Source organism: Neofelis nebulosa, chromosome 2 (genome assembly GCF_028018385.1).
Source record: "Neofelis nebulosa isolate mNeoNeb1 chromosome 2, mNeoNeb1.pri, whole genome shotgun sequence".
Classification (NCBI taxonomy): domain Eukaryota; kingdom Metazoa; phylum Chordata; class Mammalia; order Carnivora; family Felidae; genus Neofelis; species Neofelis nebulosa.
This window is the reverse complement of record NC_080783.1, coordinates 77,442,023-77,464,896: the sequence shown is the minus strand read 5'-3', so window position 1 is coordinate 77,464,896 and position 22,874 is coordinate 77,442,023. Positions and strand designations below refer to the sequence as shown.

Genomic DNA, 22,874 nt, shown 5'->3' with positions numbered 1-22,874 from the left:
CAAATGGAGCAATTTCTAAGGAACTCAATGTTTTTTTTATGTTATGAATAAAATGGTTTAAGCGTTTTTACCTAGATCTATTTTAAGTAAATTCTCAGGTCACTTATAGTCTCAAAGACTGTAAAGGTCTTTATCACTGAGATTTGCAAAAGTAAGGGATAGTTTAAGACTAGTATTTTCTTGTTTATTTACCAACAGGTCAGAAACTTTTTGGTCATATGGATCTTCCACTCTTATAATTTCTTGTGAACGCTAAGAGCTTTGGTTTAAGTGGGATAAAATCTATATTTAATGTATTGAAACTAAACCTGATAATTTTAAAACTTACTTATTAATCCATTAAAAATAATGTTTTTTGGGGGCACCTGCGTGGCTCAGTCGGTTAAGCGTCCGACTTCAGCTCAGGTCATGATCTCACAATTTATGGGTTCGAGCCCCACGTCAGGCTCTGTGCTGACAGCTCAGAGTCTGCAGCTTGCTTTGGATTCTGTGTCTCCCTCTGTCTCTCTGACCCTTCCCCACTCATGCTCACACGTGCTCACGCACTCTCAAATAAACATTGAAAATTTATTTAAAAAAAATCATGTTATCTGGGGACACCTGGGTAGCTCAGTTGGTTAAGCATCTGACTCTTGATCTCAAGGTCATGAGTTCAAGCTCTACATTGGGCTCCATGCTGGGCATGGAATCTACTTAAAAAAAAAAAATGATGGGGCGCCTGGGTGGCGCAGTCGGTTAAGCGTCCGACTTCAGCCAGGTCACGATCTCGCGGTCCGTGAGTTCGAGCCCCGCGTCAGGCTCTGGGCTGATGGCTCGGAGCCTGGAGCCTGTTTCCGATTCTGTGTCTCCCTCTCTCTCTGCCCCTCCCCCGTTCATGCTCTGTCTCTCTCTGTCCCAAAAATAAATAAAAAATGTTAAAAAAAAAATTAACTTTTAAATAAAAAAAAAAAATGAATGATGATGATGATGATGATATCCATTACATGTTAAGATAAGTAATATGTTTAAAAAATAACATCAGTTATATTTTTGTAAATTGCATTACTGTCTGGCCTAATAGAAGTTAACTGGAGTCATCTGTTTTGGTACTCAGTCTACTGTAATATCACACATCGTGTAGCCTCTGAGAGTCTCCTTGTACATCCATGAGAAGTAATATCTCAGTGTAATTTAAATCGTGTTGACTGTGTAGGCCCACTGAAAACCACTGACCCTATGCCATTGTTTTCTAAAATGTCTATTATCTTTAGAAATACATAGTTGGTTTCATTATGACTATATAAACATATATTCAGTGTCTCAAACTTAAAACCCATTCCTTTATGAATTATATGTTCCAAATTTGTAATTTTCCACTTAGTAGGGATTAGATTTGAGAATCATAACTAATTTAATACTGGCTGTAATTAAATAATTTTGACAGCAATGACACAATGCATTTGGAAAATAATTATTAATTAGGTCTGTCCTTAGGTTAAAATTGCCATTTTCTTGGATAATAGAATATCTGAAATGTATAGAATATAATCTAGCACTTTTTTGATTCATTTGCTGAAAAATCTGTAACTTTAATCTATAAATGTAATTTATTTATGATTAAGTAGAAAATGATTGAAGAAAAAAAACACTGAAACTGGGTGGACCCCTACCTGAATTGGTTTTTAAAGGCTGTTTTTCTGTGCCACATCCTGGCACTATTTGTCAAATCTCCTCTTCCTGGTTAACCATGTAAATATCTCTTTATAGAATCTTTCAGTTTACATCTATTTAACCTTAATCTGAATAATGTAGTGCAAAAATTCATGTGTAATAACAGTGAATGTATGACTTTCTAAGTGTCATTCTAGTTAATAGTACTGTGCCTCAGGGTGTTGTTGTTTTTAATTCTTGTTGGCTTTTATTGGGGGGAGGTTGTTGCCATTGTTTTTCAAATATGCAATATTTCCACGTAAGTACTAATGTTACAGTGATTTATACTTAATACATAAAAAAATGAATGCTTTTTAAACTAGAACACTGTTTGCATGCTAGTTATTATGATCTAATGCTACTGAAGATCATCAATATCTAATACTTTTTCATTTCTTTACTGAAAAGTTTAATAATTGTGAACTTGACAGTACCCTAAGAAGAAGGGCATGTTTCCATTCTTGTAGTAGAGTGTTTCTCTGGCTGCAGTCAGTGGACCCAGCTAATGAGTAAATATGGATTACTTTTTCTAAAATGAGGTATCACCAGGGCATATAACAAAACAGATAAGAGTAAGGAGACTTTTTTGAAATTCTCTGGGGCCACCAGAGTGACTCCTGAGAAAGGGCTCTAAAACAGAACCTAGATATTTACTTCTGTGTTAAAAATCCAATTTTATGGGGTGCCTGGGTGGCTCAGTCGGTTGACTGTCCGACTTCGGCTCAGGTCATGATCTTGCAGTTCGAGGGTTTGGGCCCCACGTGGGGCTATGTTCTGATAGCTCAGAGCCTGGAGCTTACTTCAAGTTCTGTGTCTCCGGCTCTCTCTGTCCCTCCCCCGCTCATTCTCTGTCTCTCAAAAATAAGCATTAAAAATTTTCTCTTTAAATCCAATCTTATGGTTTCCTGTGCTACATCAAGGAAACCTAATTAACTGACTTGCTAAAAAAACTAAAAATATAGTGTGGGTAAATTCCTTTGTACAACCTACTGATTTTGAATTGGCTGTCTTCTGTGATAGATCAGTTGGCCGTATTTTAATGTACAGAAATGGGTTGAAAGAGAGAGATTGCACCTTTCTGGGTTTTTGAAACCTATCCAGAAAAGGCAGCATGTTGTATTGAAAAAATCCCAGACCTTGGAGGCAAGCAGAGGAAGGTTTAAATCCTGAAGTCATAGCTTACTACTCAAATGGCACTAGGTATCCTCTCTGCTGCCTGTTAGCAATGTGAAGACAATCATAAAGGGCTATAGTGATGATTGAAGATATAAAGCATCTAGCATAATGCCTTGCAAGGAGTAGTAGAGCAGCATCAGTAGTAACAGTTATTGTAATTATTATAGCTACCATTTACTGATGTCTCATTTAGTCAAACACTATGCTAGATGCCTTATAACAATTCCATGTATATTTAAAAAGTATTTAATTTCTTATTAAAAAATCTCAACTCCATGACTTGGGATTTATTATTATCCCTGTTTAAAATGGAAACTGACATATAGAAGTTTTATGTGATTCACCTATAGGTCATTGAGCTACCTATTAAAGTCAGGATTCAAATACATGTTAGTCTGACATTAAAGCTTGCTTTTTCTTAGAACTAGAAAGACAAAATAGCTTGTGTTACTACAGTTTATTCAAAGTGCTTTCATTAAATAAGAGGTGGAGTTGGAATCTATATGTTACATGCTAAGGATGCAAAGTCAAATAAGTGAAACCCTTTACTCTTAACCCATTCTACCGAAATGGGGGCAGGAGATATGGCAAAAAAAAAAAAAAAAAAAAAAAAAAAAAAAAAAAAAAAAAAAAAAAAAAAAAAAAAAACACAAATAGTTAAGAAATCCCAAGAAATAAAAGATGCCCTATATGAAGTATATAGGCATGCTATGAAGTGCTGCTTCAAAATCCCCCAAAATTCAAAAATCTATGAGATATAATGTTTTAAACTTGGATACTGGGATATTAATGTGCTGTAGTTTTCCACTTTAAAACAAGCCTTAAAGAGATGCAATCTAGCATCTGTTTCCATGGAAACAGAAGGACAATTTTACCAAGCACTACTTCCCAATTCAATTTTGCATAGTCATATATACATAATTTAAGACGGACATTTTGATAATGAGTTTGGGATCAACTGTTAATGGACAACAGACATTTACTTAAAGCTTTTTCTTTCTTACCTCCTGCCATTAACCATTTTTGGAAGAAAGTAAAAGCTGTCTTTCCTTATACATGAGGGTTATTTTTTTTTTTTCAAGTAGTGGGAGCCTCAGAGTGGTATCAGATATCTAAGCTACTTATCAAGACAACAAATGATTTCTTTGTAATATGTATATTTCTCATAGGTGCTCATCACTTAATTTAAAATGAAATTGGTAGCATTTAACAATTTTAAGTTTCCTTAAACTTCAATGTTGTTCAAAGCCTGTTATTTAATATCACAGTGTACTGGTGAATATAAATGCTTCCCTGTCAATTTTTTCTTTATAACATTTATAGCTGTTTTGGAAGATGCAAATGTGATATTCAGTTTCTCATTATCCTGTATCATCACCAAAATAATCATTAGGAAAATTATTGATACCAGTGTCTTAATTTCTTATGTTTGAATCTTACTCAGGTAATTGAAATGTTACTTTATCCAGCCCATGAATTACATACAATTCCCAATGGGAAGTTAAAAGCTGTGCAATTGTTTTGAACTAAAACCTTTAAATAGCTTAATGAAGCATGTGCCTTTTAGGCTCAGGAAGCATATCATAATGGAATAAGGAAGTTGAGTTCTTCATAGCATTAAATTCTTTCTTAACTAGCCCTTTAGCTTATGGAGATTTAGAATGTCAGTTTCTGATCTTGTAAATATAAAGGCCAATTTCAGTACTATAGGATTGAAAAATAAGATTCTAAAGTCATATGTCTCACCTCAAGTTTTTGGACCAATGACAGGCCAGCATTTTGAGGGGAAAAAATGCATTGTGAGCTATGTAGAATACAGGAGTATCAGGAGAAAGGGATTTCTGTAGCGAAGTGACTTGACTCTTGGGGCTCATAATTTACACTTGCATGTTGCTTCAGAGACATTTAGACATTAGCCTGTGCAGTTTGGATTGCCTTCCTGACCTCACAACTTCTTTTTCCTTTTGTATCCTTTAACCATAGCAGCTTTGGTTAAGGGTGCTGTTGCATATTGGTACCATATTCTATAAATATTGTTAAAAAGCAAATTTGTGTAACTAAAAATAGGAAACGTGAAGCTGCTGGGCTTCAGGGATTGAGGGTACAATCAGTGACAGCTGAACTCAGAGGCTAACATGCTTAGAGATTTACCCTCTGTTGGTAATAAGATCTATTTATAGATCCACAGTCTTCCTGAACTTTCAATAGGATAACCAGCAAGGAAGCCTCCTTTTAGATGATTTACACAAACAGCACATTCTCTCTGCCCATCATTATGTTTCTAAAACTCTTTGGGATCCAGTAGCTAATTCAACCCAGGATAACTGAACATGCCTATGTACAGGAAAAAAAAATGTTACTCCTTCATCAAATGTTAATTTGAAGGCTGTTGGGTTGTGTAACCCACCTGAGAACAAAGTGAGTTTATCACCTAAAAAAAAATTTTTACTTCACATTGCTGATAGACTAGAACTAATTCTAATTGTATTACTTAAATAGATATTGGCACAAACAATCATAACAAATTATATGCCAATTAGGCATTTACTGAATTCTCTCAATTTCATTTATTTTGGTGGATAACAAAAGCACACAAGAATATTATTTGATTTTCTATGTTCTTTACATTGAGTGTATGTGTGTGGACAGGGATAAATATGCCATATAGTCAGAATTTTAAAATTGGGGCATTTTATTTTTTTTTTTTTTAATTTTTTTTCAACGTTTTTTATTTATTTTTGGGACAGAGAGAGACAGAGCATGAACGGGGGAGGGGCAGAGAGAGAGGGAGACACAGAATCGGAAACAGGCTCCAGGCTCCGAGCCATCAGCCCAGAGCCTGACGCGGGGCTCGAACTCACGGACCGCGAGATCGTGACCTGGCTGAAGTCGGACGCTTAACCGACTGCGCCACCCAGGCGCCCCTAAAATTGGGGCATTTTAAACCCAGGTCTACATAAGCAGTCAGCTTGGATTTTTCAAATATATAGATTTTGCACTCATCCTTCTGATTTATGCACAATTTGGTAAAGAGAAAAATCTACTTAAATGCATATTCACTACAGCAATTATAATATGGAAACATTAACATTAAACTGGAATTCACTGCAAATGTGCCTATTTTCTTTGGAAGTAAAGAGAAACCAAACGAGGTTGACATATGTAAAATAATGATAATGAGTAACATAATGTGCAATTGAAAGATAAGCATGTGTTGGAGTAATTAAAGCAAAAAACTATTTTAAGTTTAGAGTATTATCTTTAGAATGGATTTTACATATTGGTTTCAAAATGCAAAGGTATGAGGGTGAGGGGGGAGTATATGCCTCTTTTCTAGAACTGAGAGTTCTCATTGTTGCTTGCTGTTACAATCCAGCAGAGGGAGCAAAAGCTAATGAACAAACTATGTAAGTGGTAAGAACATTACCATGGCTGCTGCTGAGTAGAAACATTTAGAAAAAGGCTTGCTGATTTCAAACACAAAAACACAAGTGGGAAAAATACTCTCAATTTTATGTCATTAAAAATTGTTTCCAAGCAATAAAAGATTATGTGTAAACAAAGGAATCTCAAAGCAGACAACAATTAAAGTTAAAACTATGTTGGCCCTATGCCACATATTCACAGATACCCCATACCATAAGCAATGAGTCAAAAGAATTTTACAGGTCTGAGAAGTACTGGCCTGCTCTTCTTATGTGAATACAGGTAATAGAATCGGTAAGGAATTTCTAATGAATGAAGATCATCAGTGGTTGGCTGCCTAGATTTTTCTCAGAATTAATGGCATTACCAAATAATTGGTAATGTTTTCAGGTAATATGGTACCAGTGATGAGATCAGGGTCTTTCCTGAAGTTGACTGTTTTGCTTAAACAACATTCGTTGAGGCCCCAGGGTACACTTAGAAAGGTTCTGATTTAAAAATCACACAAGATCATCCTAAATCACATCATCTTTTGCATCTCAAAAGATAAGGTACATAGATTGAACTTTCCTGTATGCCAATACCTTATCATTTACAGTAAGAGTTGCTTGATGAGGACTGTCACTACACATTGGTGACCATTTTTATATTTTTATGAAAATAAAGCAGATTCCCATAGTGTTGGGTTCAGACTTGAGAATAATCTGATGTATACTAATCTGCATGGATTTTTTTTTTAATCTGGATTGTATCGGCCTAGTGACATAAACCTTTTGATATTGTCTCTATCTCTATTGTCTCTGTCTCTCGATTTTTAAGTTGGCTATTAATACCCATTCTGTGTTCTATCCTTTTTGCATCTAATGTCATCCTAGCCATAGCCAGAAATGATTTACATGACCTCAGCCTAACAGTGGGGCATCTAATCTTCATGATTTAGTCCCCTAGGTCTGATCCTAGCTTGCTTTCATGTGTCTTGTTCCATATGTCTTCACCATTGTCGGAATGACCTGTTGTACCCTTTACCTCTGGTTAGCTAGAACTCAATCCTTCCTTGCTCCTTCCTCTCATCTCCTTTCTGATAAATACTGCTCGCCTATCTGGAGGTCAGGACTGGGCAATTCCCAATGTCATTATAATAGCTTTCAATTCCTTATTTGGACAAATTATTTAACTTCATTGTATCTTAATATTTTCATTTATGAAATGGGGGTAATAGGTTGGTTGTAAATATTAAATTACCTGTTACACATAAGTGCTTGGAACAGCACATAGCACATACAATTATAATGATTGCTAATTATTATTATTGCAGTGGCAGTGGTATTAGTGGTGGTGGTGGTCGTCACCCCATCTCATCTCATTCTGACAGCTATCCTAAACCACTGACTCCTGTTTCTAGTCCAGATCCCAAATCTAGCCAACTTCATCAGATTTGACTTGAGCTTCTATTTTATATCTTCTTAGCACCTGCTATATCCTCAGGGACAGGTAATATTACATGTCTAGAAACTACCAAATCATTTTGTGGAATAGTTATAACATTATCAAAAATAGCACAAGCATCTTTTCATGAAGTCCCCCAAATCAGTCTATTTTAGAAATCCAAAAATAAGCAGTGGCAGCAGTGATGCAGTGTTTGAATCTCTTTGAGTTCTCCCATTAAAACAGAGCATCCAGGATAGCAAAACAAAAAATTGATAGAAAACACTATCAAATTAGGTGGCAGGTATTCTCACAAATCCCAAAATAGAAGTTGTCAATTTCATGACCATGTGATACTCCAATCTTTGCCGGAGGAAGCGAAGAAAGCAATGGGATGTCTGATGGAAATGAGACCCAGATAACCCCCAAAGTGCTAACAGATACTCATGAGAAATTGCCTCAGGCCACTTTGATAATAGTAGCTGAAACTGGGAGAGGTGTTTCCATACAGTCCAATTTGTAAGTCAGTGAAAAGTCTCCTTTCTAATGTCTGAAAGGCTTACGCACTCTGAGACTTGTGATTTCTTAAAACTCACTAGCTGAAGTTCCTTCTTAGAAGAAACTTCAAGGAATAAAGCCCAATTAAGGGGTAAGAGACAATGAGGACAAAGGAAATGGAAAATCCGGATGAAAATAGGAGAAATGAACAGAACCAGGAGATCTCAAAAAATAGAGGGCTATTATTTCAACTTTTCAGAAAAGTACAGGAATGGGAGAGCCAGACTTGTGAAGTTAGTTAGAAGTGGTCTTCTATATAAACATTCCCAGTTGGGACAGCTGGGAACGTTTGCCCTTCAACTTTCCCACTGGGCACTAAGGGAATCGACTTTATGAAGACCTCCTTTTCTCTCCACCAGCACCCAGAGTCTACAAAATAGGTAGTCCTCCAACTAGCAAGTACTCCACTATGTTCTACTGATGCAAGGGGTTTCAACCCTGAATATACACTCAAGTTATGTGCAGAGCTTTAAGCTCTCTCCTGGTCCTATTCTAGACCATTTGGATCAGAATCTATGAGGGCGAGGCCAGGCAGAACCATATTATAAAAGCTTTCCAGATGGGAACCACTTAAAAAGTTACTTTAGAAAGGAAGACTAATTATAATAGTAATGTCACCATTTAACATCAAAAACCTGCATAACTCCCTCCAAAATGCTAGTTGTTAAACTTTGCTGGACATTAGAATTACCTGGGGGGATTTTAAAACTCCAGATAGCCAAGTGATACCCTCCACCATCTAAATGGGAATGTGTGGACTTGGGAATCAGGCAACAGAAGAGTTTAAAGATTCCAGCTGATTCCCAAAAATAGAAAAGAAAGAAATGGTCTCCTGATAAAACCCTCTCTCTTAAAAGGTCAGGAGAATTGGATTCATGTAATAATAAGAACAATAATAATTAGAAGAGGATGGCCACAGTAAGAATAAAGATAACAAAGAGGGGAATGATCTCTCTACAAACAATGCATGGACACCAAAGCTTTATGCCCACAGACAGGAAAAGTGTACCTAATATTTCAAAATGAACTAAAATAAATTGTATAATGATAAAATGTAGAAAAGAATGCTATAAATCAAACTTAGAAATACTTTTAAAACGAGTGCATGAAATGTAGTAAAGAATTAGAAATTAAAGAATGAATTCATTTAGAAACAAAGGCTAACCTTGAAACAACACAAGTCTATAATCCCAGAAACCCCCAATAATTCCACTTTTAATAGAAGGTCACATATAGAAGAGAAGCAAGAAGATCCAAAACAATAGGATTTTCTAATGGGAAAAATCAAAACAATAAAATAAAATGAACATTACTAACTATAATTTAAGAAAATGCTTTCCTGAAAGTAAATTTGAAACTACATGTTGAAAAGGAATGCTATGTTTCTGGAAGAGTGATCCAGAATGAATGATATTAAGATGCATAGTGGTAACTCTATTGAACTTTAAAGAAAAGAAAAAGATCAGTTTGGCATTCAAGCAAATAGACATTTGTAAAAAAGAATAAGGCAAAGAAAACCAGATTATCATTAGACTTTTCAAAAGCAACTATTTACGCTGGAAGTAAATTGCATAACATTTTAAAGATACTCAAGGAAATAGATTGTGAGCCAAGGATTCCAGATATACCAAATTGATTTTCAAATATAAAGGCCATATATATATTTATCAACATGCAAGAACTCAGAAAATTGTTTCCAGTAAAGGGAAACATCATTTGTCCATTTGCTCAGGCAAAACCTTGGAATGCTTCTTGTCTTTTTTTCCTCTCATAGCTCATATCCAATTCAATCACAAATCTTATTTGGGTCTGTCTTAAAAACATCCCCAGTTTGACCTATCCACCTCTATTGCTATCCTACTATTTCAAGCAGCCACCATCTCTAGCCGGCATGACAAGACTCCCCTTACGTGTTTCTCTGCCTCTACTCTTTACTCCCTCTAATCTGTTCTCACAGCAGCCAGAGAAAGCTATAAATAAGTCATCTTCAGGCTTAAACACTTAATGATTTCTTACTTTATTTAGCATTGGATACCTCTCTCCTCTGCCCCTTGTTCACTGCACCCTGGCCATATTGCTAAGCTTGTTGACTCAGTTTTTCTCAGCTGCAGAGAGCATACATTTGCTGTTCCCTCTGTCTGGACTACTTCTCCACACATGGAAATATGGTTATTCTCTCACTTTACTAAGGTATATCTTCAAGTATCATTTTCTCAGAGTGGCCTTCCTAGTCCCCTATCTAAAATAGTACTCCTTCCATCATTTTCTCTACCCTTCCTGTGTTCTTCATAGAAGTTCTTGAGCTTCTGATATATTACAAATGTATTTGTGCATTAAACTCTTCTCTAAAATATAAGCTTCATGGTGGAGAGGACTATGTTTATTTCGTTCACTTCAGTAGCCTCAGCACCTTCAATGGTGTTTACATGAAGTATACATACTCTCAATAATATTTTTTTGGATAAATGCATTCATAAGAGGAGTTACAGTCCAAGCTTATAGGTCTATAAGCTATAAGTTAATAATAATTACTGGGGACAAAATACTTTGGAAGCATCCTTAAGTTCTGTGGTTAGTTTGTCAAAAAGTAGGATGATATACATCCTCATATGTCCCTTTAAAATGCTACTGTCAGAGTATGTACAGGTCTGAATATGGCTTCAAATCTTTTGTCCATCAAAAAGACAAAATTTTATAAATGACAGCATGTTGCCCCTTTAATTATTAACCAGAATCTATTCAAGTATCATGAATCTAGCAGAGGTCCTCTGAATCAGATTGCATAGCTTACATGTAAAGGTGAATTAATCATTTTGTGACAATTTATTCCTCTAAGGGTTATAGTATTATACTACTCTGTACTTTTTAAGAATAATATAGCACTTTATTATTTCTCAAGAAGTCTGCCTTTTATGAAATGTTAAGAAAGTAAGATATAAAGAATTTAAATATAAACTTTTATGTCATGTGTTGATTAGGTCATATGCAACATAGCCTGATAAACATCATCTATCAATTGTCACCTTTCTCAATTCTGTCAGGCTACAGGTCCTGAAACCTTTAATCTTCGCTTATAGTCTCAGTATCCTTCAGTGCCTGAACCAACCTATATCAGATTAAGAGTGTATTTCAGCCCTAAACCTACCAGTGTGGAACTAGAACATGATTTTGCTTCTTGAAGCTTACGTCCTTTCTCTTTAACATTCATGGTGTGTTCTGATCTAATGTGTTGCAGCTCAGGTTCTTGATGAAAGGATCTATAATCCTGCTCTAAATCTCAATGCATTGACACTTCTGCTCAGCTCTTTCAATCTTTGCAAAGTATGAATTCCAATCTCCACTATTCTCAATTGCTGACTGGGGCCTTAAAGCAAATCACACCACTTTTCCCAATTCCAGGAACCATTACTTGCCCTTTGCATTCTGCATCAGACAAAAAAGTGATTCATATAAACCTCATCTATCCTTTTTTAGAAGTTTTTGATCTTATTCATTTGCCAATATGAAGAAATATGTACCTAAAGCATAGATGACTAATTAGATGTATGCAAATAATGTATAAGTGAATAGTAAGATATGCAGGTTCTAATAAGAGTCACAGCTAAGAACTTTTCGGAAGCAGAGTGGACAAGTATAAATACATACTTGTAGTTTAGACTAAGGGAAAAATTAAAAACATTCCCATTCATTAGAAATGCCTTTTTAATTATTCGTTTGTGCTTGATTTAGTAATTTTAGCATCTTTAAACTCAATGATTGGCTTTTGTAATTACATGTGTCCCAAAGACAAATTGACATTATGTTAATTATGGAACTAATGCAGTATTTGAGTGTAAACCAAGAATCTTATGCTTGCACTTGGCAATTTAATCTTGTTTTTGAGGGATTTTTAATCTGAAATCACCATTTAGCTTTATAATAGCTCTTCTTAGATCAACTCTTTTCCATTAAGTTTGGCGTTAGGTATGAAAAAAGATGAATGGATAGGTTTTAGTTACAGAAATAAACAATAATTAATCTTTATTAACATATGATGGAATATCTAGTAATAAAGCAATCTAAAGACACATAAATTTGAATATTTAACCAATTTGTTTCAATTCTTTTGCATACAGTACCACAGGAGTTCAAGAATAGACTATGGATTTTTGAGTGGAATTTGGCAACTGCCCTAATTTTAAAAGGATTTGGGAATGAATAATTTGTAATATATAGATTTTTCCCCATTCTCTGATACTATGCTGTAAACAAGGAGTGCCTCTTGATTATATGCTAATGACAATGCCATTGCTGTTCAAGTTTACTTAAGTAGGAGTTTAGACAGAAAAAGACAAATATTTTGTGTTCTTCTTGGAGAAATTTCCTTGCAAACATTTATCATCTTATTATCAATATACAATTTGATAACACCAGCAAGACTTTCTGACATGTTTTTGTATGTTTCCTTTAGATAAGAAATGTTGAAACCAACCAGTGTTTAGACAACATGGGCCGCAAGGAAAATGAAAAAGTGGGTATATTCAACTGTCATGGTATGGGAGGAAATCAGGTAAACTCTTTTTTTTTTTATCAGCTTCATCTTTGGGGGAGAATATTACTGTGAAGCAATCATAGTAAATCAGGACTCACATGCCAATAACAATAAAGTCTTAGCTTAAGAAATTAATGGGCATTCAAATCAAGAACTAATTTCCCTATTACCCTAAGTATCTTAAGAAAGCGCTACAGAATTTAATAGGGCAGCATTTTCAATGATCCCAATTAATGAAGATAGCCAAATATTTTATACCTATCTCATTTTACCATGTATGGGCAAATGAGGACCACATTTTATTCTGTTATTAACTGAATAGTATGAAATAACCCCTCAACTATGATGTTTTCCCAATGGTGCTTATTCTAAATTGTTTTTGTATATGTTTATGTATATCGTGTTTTCTATGAATTTCTGGGGTTCAGTAAAATTTTTAAATGCATGAGTAAGCACATCTGTTACATTTTTGGTTTGGGTGTCTGAAGATGCTCTTTGGACCAGGTAAAAAATGTAGTATTTAAACAAAATTGATGCTTGATTAAAAGTCCAAGACAGCTTTTTTTTTTTTTTTTTTTTTTTGCGTGTTGCAGTCCAATTATTAGAGTCCTGTCAGACTATAACAAGGTTTCTTGTACGCTCTTTAAATGTTGAACAGTGGCTCTGCAAGGTGGGCATGTGGAGGCTGCTTAGCTGTAAGTCTTCAGATGGGGCAGCCCTGCTGTTGTGGCCATTTTGAGAAACAGAATTTGGGATTTGTAGAGATTTATAATAGAGTTTGAAGTAGCTAATCCTCAGTAGACAAGTTGTCTACAAAAGTGGAGGAGACATACACCAGTGAGTTCTTTGTTTAGTACATTAGAGTAAAATTAGGAAACAAAAGTTATTCTGTCCAGCACATCATGGTTACAGAGGTAATGCAGTTGAATGTGCCAAGAATCTACAGAGAAAAAGCAATAGCCATGTTGAATTTTGACACTATACTTCAAATAGGACTTGTGTGATTCAATGGGGAACATTAAAAAAGGAATTTTTTAAAAACCAAAAAAATATTTATTAAAATCCTAATTGTCCAAAATTTCAGTGTAAGCAGGAAAATATTCAAACCATAGTCTCTAAATTAAAGCATGGAAAAGTAACTTTATGAAACAAAATAGGAACAACAATATAGGTAGAACAATGGCAGAGCACTCACAAATGGTCCAGCTTGTATATTGATTCACCGTGAATGTGAGAGGCCTCTACTACCAAAACCAATGTAATCCAAATTAATTCAGCTGGAAATGGAAAAGTTGAACTGTTAGAGGACTAACTGTGCAGTGTTTAATTTTTTTCCCAAATGACAGTAAAAAATTTGAAAGTAGTCAACTCTTAACATTTGTTTGGGTCCTCAGTGACTTTGCAAAGAAACCAAAAACTTTCTATCTTTGCATTCTTCAATCCGTAAAGTTAACTTTTATCATTGGCTGGTCACATGAGGGCTGCTGAAACTCCAGATATCATGTCCACTTTCAAGGCAGGAAGAAATAGGGGTAGAGAAGAGCTGCAGTAACCATGATTGTCCTTTTATTAGGAAAAACAAGACTCCCTAAAGGCTTTACATACCTCCCTATAAGTCTTTTTGGCCAGAAATGTGTTACTTGAATACCTCTAGCACAAAAACACTGAATATTTTACTACACTTACATGTGACTACTCCATACAGTTCATTTACCATGGATACTGAGTGGACATGTAGAAGTGTCTCCCATAATGTGTTTCAGCAGCTTATGAAAAAAGGTCAACTGATCATCTGGACCATGATGATCTATAGAATTCCAAAAAGCCACACTATTTATGACATCCTTCTGATTCTAATGCAGATGAAAATGAAGGAGGAAGATAACCTAGATGATTTATCCTAAGTTTTTTTTAAATGTTTCTTTATTTATTTTTGACAGAGCATGAGCGGGGGAGGGGCAGAGAGAGGGAGACACAGAATCCGAAGTAGGCTCCAGGCTCTGAGCTATCAGCACAGAGCCTAACGCAGGGCTCGAACTCATGGACTGCGAGATCATGACCGGAGCCGAAGTCAGACGCTCAACCGACTGAGCCACCCAGGCACCCCAATCCTCCTAAAGTTTTTTAAGTTGCCATAGTATTAAAAAAGATAACTACTCATATATCTGTATTTTTCTAAGTGACACAAAACACCTGGATCATAAATGTTAAAAATTACATTATTCATTTATAAGTGTTCAAATATGCATGAATAAGCTACCCCACTCTACCATAATCTTCTTGTTGGCAGGAACTATGTCTTACTCCTGTCTTCATCTCCAGCCATTGGCTGAGTGCCTGGGATATGGCAGGTACCTAAAAACTATGTAGACGTTGCCAAAAAGTGTTGTTATTGTCATAGTAACCAAAAGTATCTAAAGACACCAATCTTAGGGATTCATTAATAAAGTGAACAAACAATAAGCAAAAAGCCCATACCTACACGTATTCTAATGTTTCTATATTATCAACTTAATGGCAAGATAGGAGTTAAAACCAGTATTTTTCCATCTGCATAAATTCAGGTCTACAAATACACATAGAAAAAAGTCTATATAGGAGCCCTTTTTGTTATAACATGAACAATGGATATGACTAAATATTTACCCAGACAGGAATGTTTAAAGAAATCACAGTGCATCTACAATATAGAATACTATATAGCCACTGGAGTAAGAGAGGTCTATATTTATTATCATGGAAAATTGAAAAGGGAAGAAATTTGGAATATGATTTACTTTGAATTATTTTATTTATGAAAAATGTATATGAACATTTTTCTCAAAGTATCTATAATACCTATATTTATATAAATGTAATAGATTTCTAAGCATTCTTAACAGATTTTATCTGGAATATAATTACCTCTGCTGAGAACAATGAATTGGAATGGGAAATTTTACTTTTTATCCCATTTTTCTGTATATATCTATTGTTTTCGTAATTAAAATGGAGAAAATTGAACTATTGAGTATAAAAGAGTATCATTTTAGAGCCTTGCTCTGTTCTGGTTAATTGGGTCATTTATGGTTAATTAGTTAATATTTTTTAGCTTTAATATTTTATTTACAAAGTGAATAAAAAACTTTTGCCCTTTTTTTCCTCTACAGATTAGTAAAATTTGCATAACTAATACTAGCTTGGCATATTCTAGACACTCATTACATATATTGGTCTATTGCCATCAATTCTCTTATTTCCATTTCTGTTCTCAATTGTTTCTCTTTTCTCTATAAGAAGAAATAAAGTGTTCATTCAGTGGCTAATGCCAGAGGCAAGATAAAATGTACAACACTTTCAATGGTATTATTAATTAACTGCCTTAATAAAATTAACTGCCTCTCTTGTTTTAATGTATATTATGAAAAAATTAAACCATCACATAAAAACCCTATTATGATTTATATTTTGATGGAACTCAATATTTCTTGGATGATTAATCCTAGTTAGTCTATATTTAGGAACATGTTTACACTTTTGACTTTAAAAAAGAACAGATTTTAGGATTTTATTCTCAGAGCTACCTTCCCTGTTTTTTATTGTTATTCTCTTATGTTACCATGGAAGCAGTATCTATTTTTATGGTTATTTAGTTTAAAATTTTTAAAAGTAGCCCCAACCCATATAAAATATTCAAATTTCTCACTCTTGCTTTGCACAAAATTCATAACAAATGTTAACATGTTTTTAGCATTTCCACTCAGTTGGTTTTTTTTTTTTTTTATTTTTAAGTTTATTTCCTTTGAAAGAGAGAATGAGAGGGAGGGACAGAGAGAGAGGAAGGCTCCAAACTGACAGCCCAGAGCCCCACACAAGGCTCAAACTCATGAACTGTGAGATCATGACCTAAGCTGAAATCAAGAGTCACTTAACTGACTAAGCCACCCAGATGCCCCACTCAGTTTCATTTCTAAAAGAAGGTACTTTATGTTAATTGACAACTATCCCTTAACCATTTCTCCTTGCACAGTTTTTTTGTTTGTTGGTTTTAATTTTCTTGGAGATATCAGAAAAAAACTTCTTTTCAGTAGTTGTTGGAAATATTTTTCTTAAACACTCAAATATCCAGCATATTCTCTCACCCCTAGCACCTGCAGGGCTTGGGATATGGTAGGCACCTAATAAAAACTAGCCAAGTAAATGAAAGAATGCATGGAAGTTTTTGTAGCCCGAATACCATAAAAACAAGATATCAACTGTTGAATTATTACATTCAACATTTGATCTTGAGGTATTCTTTTAGAACCTTAATAATAAAATCTTCTATCTCAAAGAATAAATTAGAAAGCCCATTCCTATTTGTTCTTGAAATGCTTTCATTAACAAGTAATACGAGGTCATTAAACACTTTCAAAAGAATGAAAATAAAGAGGAATTTGATTAAAACTTGAACACAAATTTTTACAAGTGAAAGAAAAACTGAACAATTTCCTAGTAGAAAGTACATACTAAAAAGTTATGGGACTGTCTTCTCTATACTTCTGAAAAGATGAAATTCTCTGGAAGCAGTTCCATGTCCCCTCCAGTGCTAATGACTCAGATTTATATCTGCATCCCCAACCTCTCTCCTGAACTCTGGAATCTGTTGCCAATTAATTACTGGAAATCTCTACAGGCATCTCAAACTCAATTGTTCCGAAGTTTGGTCACCAAATCCTGGTATTTCCATAAAAATGATATCCCTTGACTCCCACCTCTAAGACCCTTTGTAACTAGGGCCTACATCTTTGTTCTAGTCTGTATTTTCTTTCACCTGTGTGGTCAGAATACCTCATTTCCATATATCATATGGAATTTCATACATACATTCTGTATATACCACATTAGAATTAAAATCTGATTAAAATCTCCAGCGATTCCCCACTGCCCAGTGAATAACATAAAAATTCCTTACTAATGATATATACAAAATCCCACATAATTTCATCCCCATCTGACTTTCCAGCCTTGTCTCCCTTGATGTTCTAATAGTTTTTTTGTACTCTAGACATATGTCTGCTAATTTTCTGTTCTGTGTGTGCTCTGTGCATTTTCATGTATCTTCACTGTTAGTGTTCTACTTACACTATTGACCACACACTACACTCACAAACTTAAGACATATTCACTGTTTAAAACCAGCTGTTTAAAATCAGCTGTTGACTAATAACTTCGTAACCTAAACAGGGCCAATTTTTAATGCATAGCTCTTATTTAACCAGTCCATTATTATTTAATATACAGTACCATTTGTGAATTTTTATCATTATAGATCAGGCTCATCAATAACCTTGTAGCAAAAATCTAGTGAGTATCCATATTCACTTCTTTAAAAATAGTGTCTAGAAGTAAATTTTATAGGTCAAAACTGATGCAACATTATAAGGCTTTATATATGGTGACAAATTGTTCTTTTTAAGGTTTTACCAGTTTAATGGGACTAATAGCAAAAATAGGGAGAGGTACTATGTTAAACATTTTATATGCGTTACCGCCTTTGATTCCAACAACAATCTATGAAATACATAGTGTTACTTTCCTGATTTTACTCATGAGTGTAATGGGAACCCTGAGAGATTGGTAACATGATTAGGGGGTAAAGCCAGTTTGATTCTGAATCTGGCCGACTCCCCACCAAGTGTATGTTCACTGCATTTGTATTGATTTCCAACTCCACTCCCCAGGATTATGGTCAGAGTGGAGAACTCTAAACAGGTATTGTATTTTTGCGTTGTTTTTGAACTTTGCCAATTTAGTATGAGAAACATTTTATCTTATTTGAAATCGTATCTCTAACATTATCAATGCACTTAAGCAGTTTAAAAATGGACATCAATACTTTGAAGATATTATAGTCATGTTTTTGCCTATATTTTCATTGCTGATTGAGGAAGTTCTTGTTTCTCTTGTCCACTTATACAAATACTTTGAGATTATTACCTTCTGTGATATGTGTTGCAGATATTCTTCTGACCTGACATTTTATTTCTGGTGTGTTTTCATGTACAGACTTTTAAACAGCTTATTTATTCCAATCATTGTTTGTCTTTTGCTTTCTCTTTTTGATGTAGAAATACTTTTTTTTTTTTTTTTAATTTTATCTTGAAAGAGACAGAGAGCACACATAAGCACAGGAGCATGTGAGCGGGGGAGGGGTGGAGAGAGAGGAAGAGAGAGAATCCTAAGCAGGCTCCAGCTGTCAGCAGAACCAAGATCACAACCTAAGCCAAAATCAAGAGTCTGACACTGAACTCACCCACCCAGGCACCCCTACTACTCTTTTTTGATGAGGTGATTTTAAATGTCATTTGCATCATCTTCAAATTTTTTTAACATTTATTTATTTTTGAGACAGAGAGAGACAGACCATGAATGGGGGAGGGTCAGCGAGAGAGGGAGACACAGAATCTGAAACAGGCTCCAGGATCTGAGCTGTCAACACAGAGCCCAATGCGGGGCTCGAACTCACAGACCACAAGATCATGACCTGAGCCAAAGCCAGATGCTCAGCCAACTGAGCCACCCAGGCACCCCCATTTATATGATCTTTAAAGAGCCAATATCAAAATTGGCAAATAGGCCTTAGTCTTATTGGTCATATATTATATCTGACACTAGTTTTAATTTAAAATTTTTATAAAATATAATTGGGTATAAATTAGATTAATATTTATAAAATAACCATTGTACTTTAATATCAAGCATGAATATAAAATTTTTAAACATCCAGTGGTGAGTCCTTCCTTTGAATTATAATACCTTTTTAATCAAAAAAGGGGGGAAAAGCAGCCCCCATATATATTGTACTCAATTTTTCTAAAGACAAAAAAATCTAAAATGATGGAAAAATACTCATATTTTAGCAAATGCATTTCTAATGATTCTTTTTCTCCCTGGAGCCACTCATCTGGGGAGAGCTAGAAAGCATATGGAAATATCCCATGTAATTTATTGTAGTAAATGATTCACGGCCATTTTTCAAGGTAGCAAGCCTTTAGGGAAGCTTATGCTAGTCATTTATTAACCTTGTTTTCTGCCAAGGTAAAGAAGAGATTATTCGGTCTTATCAATACTTTCAAATATCTTCTCCTCTAAAATGTGATTACATTTAAAAAGAATCTCACCTTATGGCAGTAAATAAATTTTGAGAGTAAACAAATACTTTCCTTATTATGACCCTCTCCTAAAAAAACTATTTTAGTAATAATTTTATTCTAATGTACTCACAGATTGTAATGAATACATTCATTCAACAGATATGAATTGACTTTACAGTTTGCATTTTTATAAGTATTGTAATTACTTAGAAGCCCTTTCTACATTAATTTGGTCCCCTTTTAGTAAAGTTTGCGCACTAGAATTAAAACTCACCAGGGTAAATTTGCAACTGAAATGAAATAGCCTAAGAGGAAAGAAGGAACTTACCATTCATTAAATGTTTAAATGATCTGGATAGCAACCTAGAAGAGAGCATCATTATTTATATTAAAGGAACATCTAGTAAGCTTGAATTGATGGAAATTTGCAGGAACTTAAACATATGATGTGATTCTGCCTAGTTTGCCTGGCTAGAGTGTTTCCTGGCATAAAAACAAATAGCAAATCTGTTGTGTTCAACCCCTTTCTTTCGTTACTCAGAGACTGTGAAATTTTTTTCTTAAGGGTCCCTAAAAAATGAGCCCTAATATTGGCCTTTTCTTAGATTTATCTTTTCTTCTACAGTCTAATTTTTGTGTCTCTACATAATGATTGTTACTATCTGATGGGATTCTTGAGCAAAAGGCTACGAAGAATTCTGGAGATATCTTTGGTGCAAAACAGGTGATTTGATTAAAGCATGGAGACAGGGCCCATGGGCTGAAAGAGCTGCACTGAGGTTGTGAAGACTGACTATAAATTTTTAGATTTGTGGAGGGAGGAGGGATAGAGATTAAGTTTCTAAGGAATTTGGAAGACTTTCAGAACCTTGAGGGGCTAGCTACTATTAAGATAAGGTGACTTTTAGTATTTAGTAAAACAAAAGCATTAAGGAAGTAAGGCAGCCATGAGTTCCTTGAGGAAGGTCACACTGCAGGTTTCAGGTGTCTACAGGTGGGCTGCAAGCTGTAAGGAGATTTCATTTATGCGACATTTCTTTTGCCTTTATTTCCCTCATCACTATCTTATCACATGACATTTTTTTTCAAAAGCTATAGAAAAATTGTCAGTGCAACTTAACCTAGCATATACTTTTACTATTTTACTGTAAAATATTTAAAATTAATTTCCTGAAATCCTACATTCATTTCAACAAGCCACACCTTTGGCTTTGAGCTTTCTAGCTAATAAGTATGAAATTGGTTATATGATTAACTGTGTCAATAATATAAAAACAAGCCACCCTCAAAATGATTCAATTATTCCTGGTATTGGAAATGATAAAAATTTCTAATGTGAATCCTGATAAAGCAGCAAGGGTCCATGAAATACAGTCAGACCAACACTAAACCATCCTACACACCTAGAAAACTGATTGGAGGATTAACACAACAATCTGCACAACCTGAAACACAGAATTCAGCAGGTACATGGCACGGGGAGGTGAATTTCAGGAGCGACAAGCCGCTGAGGGTAGGGAACTGCTTTTGCAAGCAGAGAGGATGGAGACTGGGGGTTGGGGGGGGGATGAAAATAGGGGAAAAACATCCCTCCCCAAAAGCAGCTGGAGAGAAAGTGGAAAATTGGAAACAGCCACAGCGACTAAACTAAAAAGGGTGAAAGGAGAAAGGAGAGGGTTTAAATTCCACTAAGACTGTAAACAAGGGGAGTGCAAAGGCTGCAACTCTGCAGCTCCATACCTGGCAGTGCTCTGGGGTGGGAAGGGCGAATCCCCAGGAACAGAGTGGGGTCCGGAGGTTCTCGGGCCACAGGGGGAAAAGTAGTTCCACTGCTGGAAGGACATTTGGTAGAAACTGTTGAAGCCACCTGGACCCAGCAGACCCCAGAAGGCAGCCACATTTGCTGGTGCTGGGGCAAGGTCCTTAAGGGTGAAGCCTGGTGCCAGATGTCTGTTGTGATTTTCCATAATCCCTGAAACGCTGCTGCTACACCATCTCGCGAACTGTTTCTGGGGCAGGCTGGCACCGGGCCACAGTCTTGGATCACCAGCAGCAGCAGGGTCCAGCAGGCATTCCTGGGTGCAGCCAATATTCGGTCACTGCTCATTCACCCATTGCTCGGTAAGACCCTCCAGCAGAGGGGTGGAATGGATCAAAGCCACAGTCCTTCAGAAGTAAGGGGCCGGGAAAACAGCCACACCTGAGACAAAACTCAAAGAGAGGTAGTGCCTGGGGCTTGGTCACGGACAGTGAAAAAGTGGGGAGTGGACGAAAGCTGAAGACAGAGGACAGATTCGCAATTGCTGATCAGGAGAACAGACTGGGTAGCAGGATGACAACATTTTTCACCTCCCCGATGCATGCGCTTACGCACCAATGAGCACCTCAACAATCCACCCCAGTAGGGTAGCAGCATCATCTAGCAGAAAAACAGAGCCGTTACACTGAGCACCTCTCAACTGAGCCAACTTTGCTCTTCAAGAACACAAGTCTCACTGCCGGCTTAGTTTATGGACTATAAAGCGCTACATAGACTGACTTCTAGGGGAAAATGAAGTAATTTCAGTCCTACTTCAATCTGTTAGCAGGTTTATCTATTCAGTTTTCTTTCTTTCCTTTTTTTTTTTTTACACTTTTCTTTTTCTTGAATAAAGAAAAATTCGTTTTTATTTTCAATTTTCAATAAAAATATTTTTCTTTAATTTTTATTACTATATTTTTACTTTTGTGTAATTTTTTTCAAATTCTATTTTATTTCCATCATTTTATTTTAGTCTACCTCAGTGTATTCACGTTTTCAAATTTTCAATTTCCTTTTTATTTTTTCTTTTCCTTTCTGTCTCGTTTTTCTTGTTCTTGAATGCAGAAAAACTTCATTTTTACATTCAATTTCTATTAAAGATATTTTTTTACTATTTTTTTTGCTTTTATGTAAATTTTTTCAAATTCTATTT

At 35.4% G+C, this 22,874-nt stretch overlaps 1 protein-coding gene across 4 annotated transcripts in view; it reads left to right on the top strand.

Moving 5' to 3' along the window:
• GALNT13 (polypeptide N-acetylgalactosaminyltransferase 13) overlaps positions 1 to 22,874 on the top strand; it is a 540,886-nt gene that overhangs the window by 479,190 nt on the left and 38,822 nt on the right. For all 4 annotated transcript variants that reach the window (XM_058715238.1, XM_058715236.1, XM_058715237.1 and 1 more), the window contains exon 11: positions 12,725 to 12,823. In XM_058715238.1, the coding sequence (XP_058571221.1) occupies positions 12,725 to 12,823 (99 nt within the window). The remainder of the gene's footprint in view (positions 1 to 12,724; positions 12,824 to 22,874) is intronic.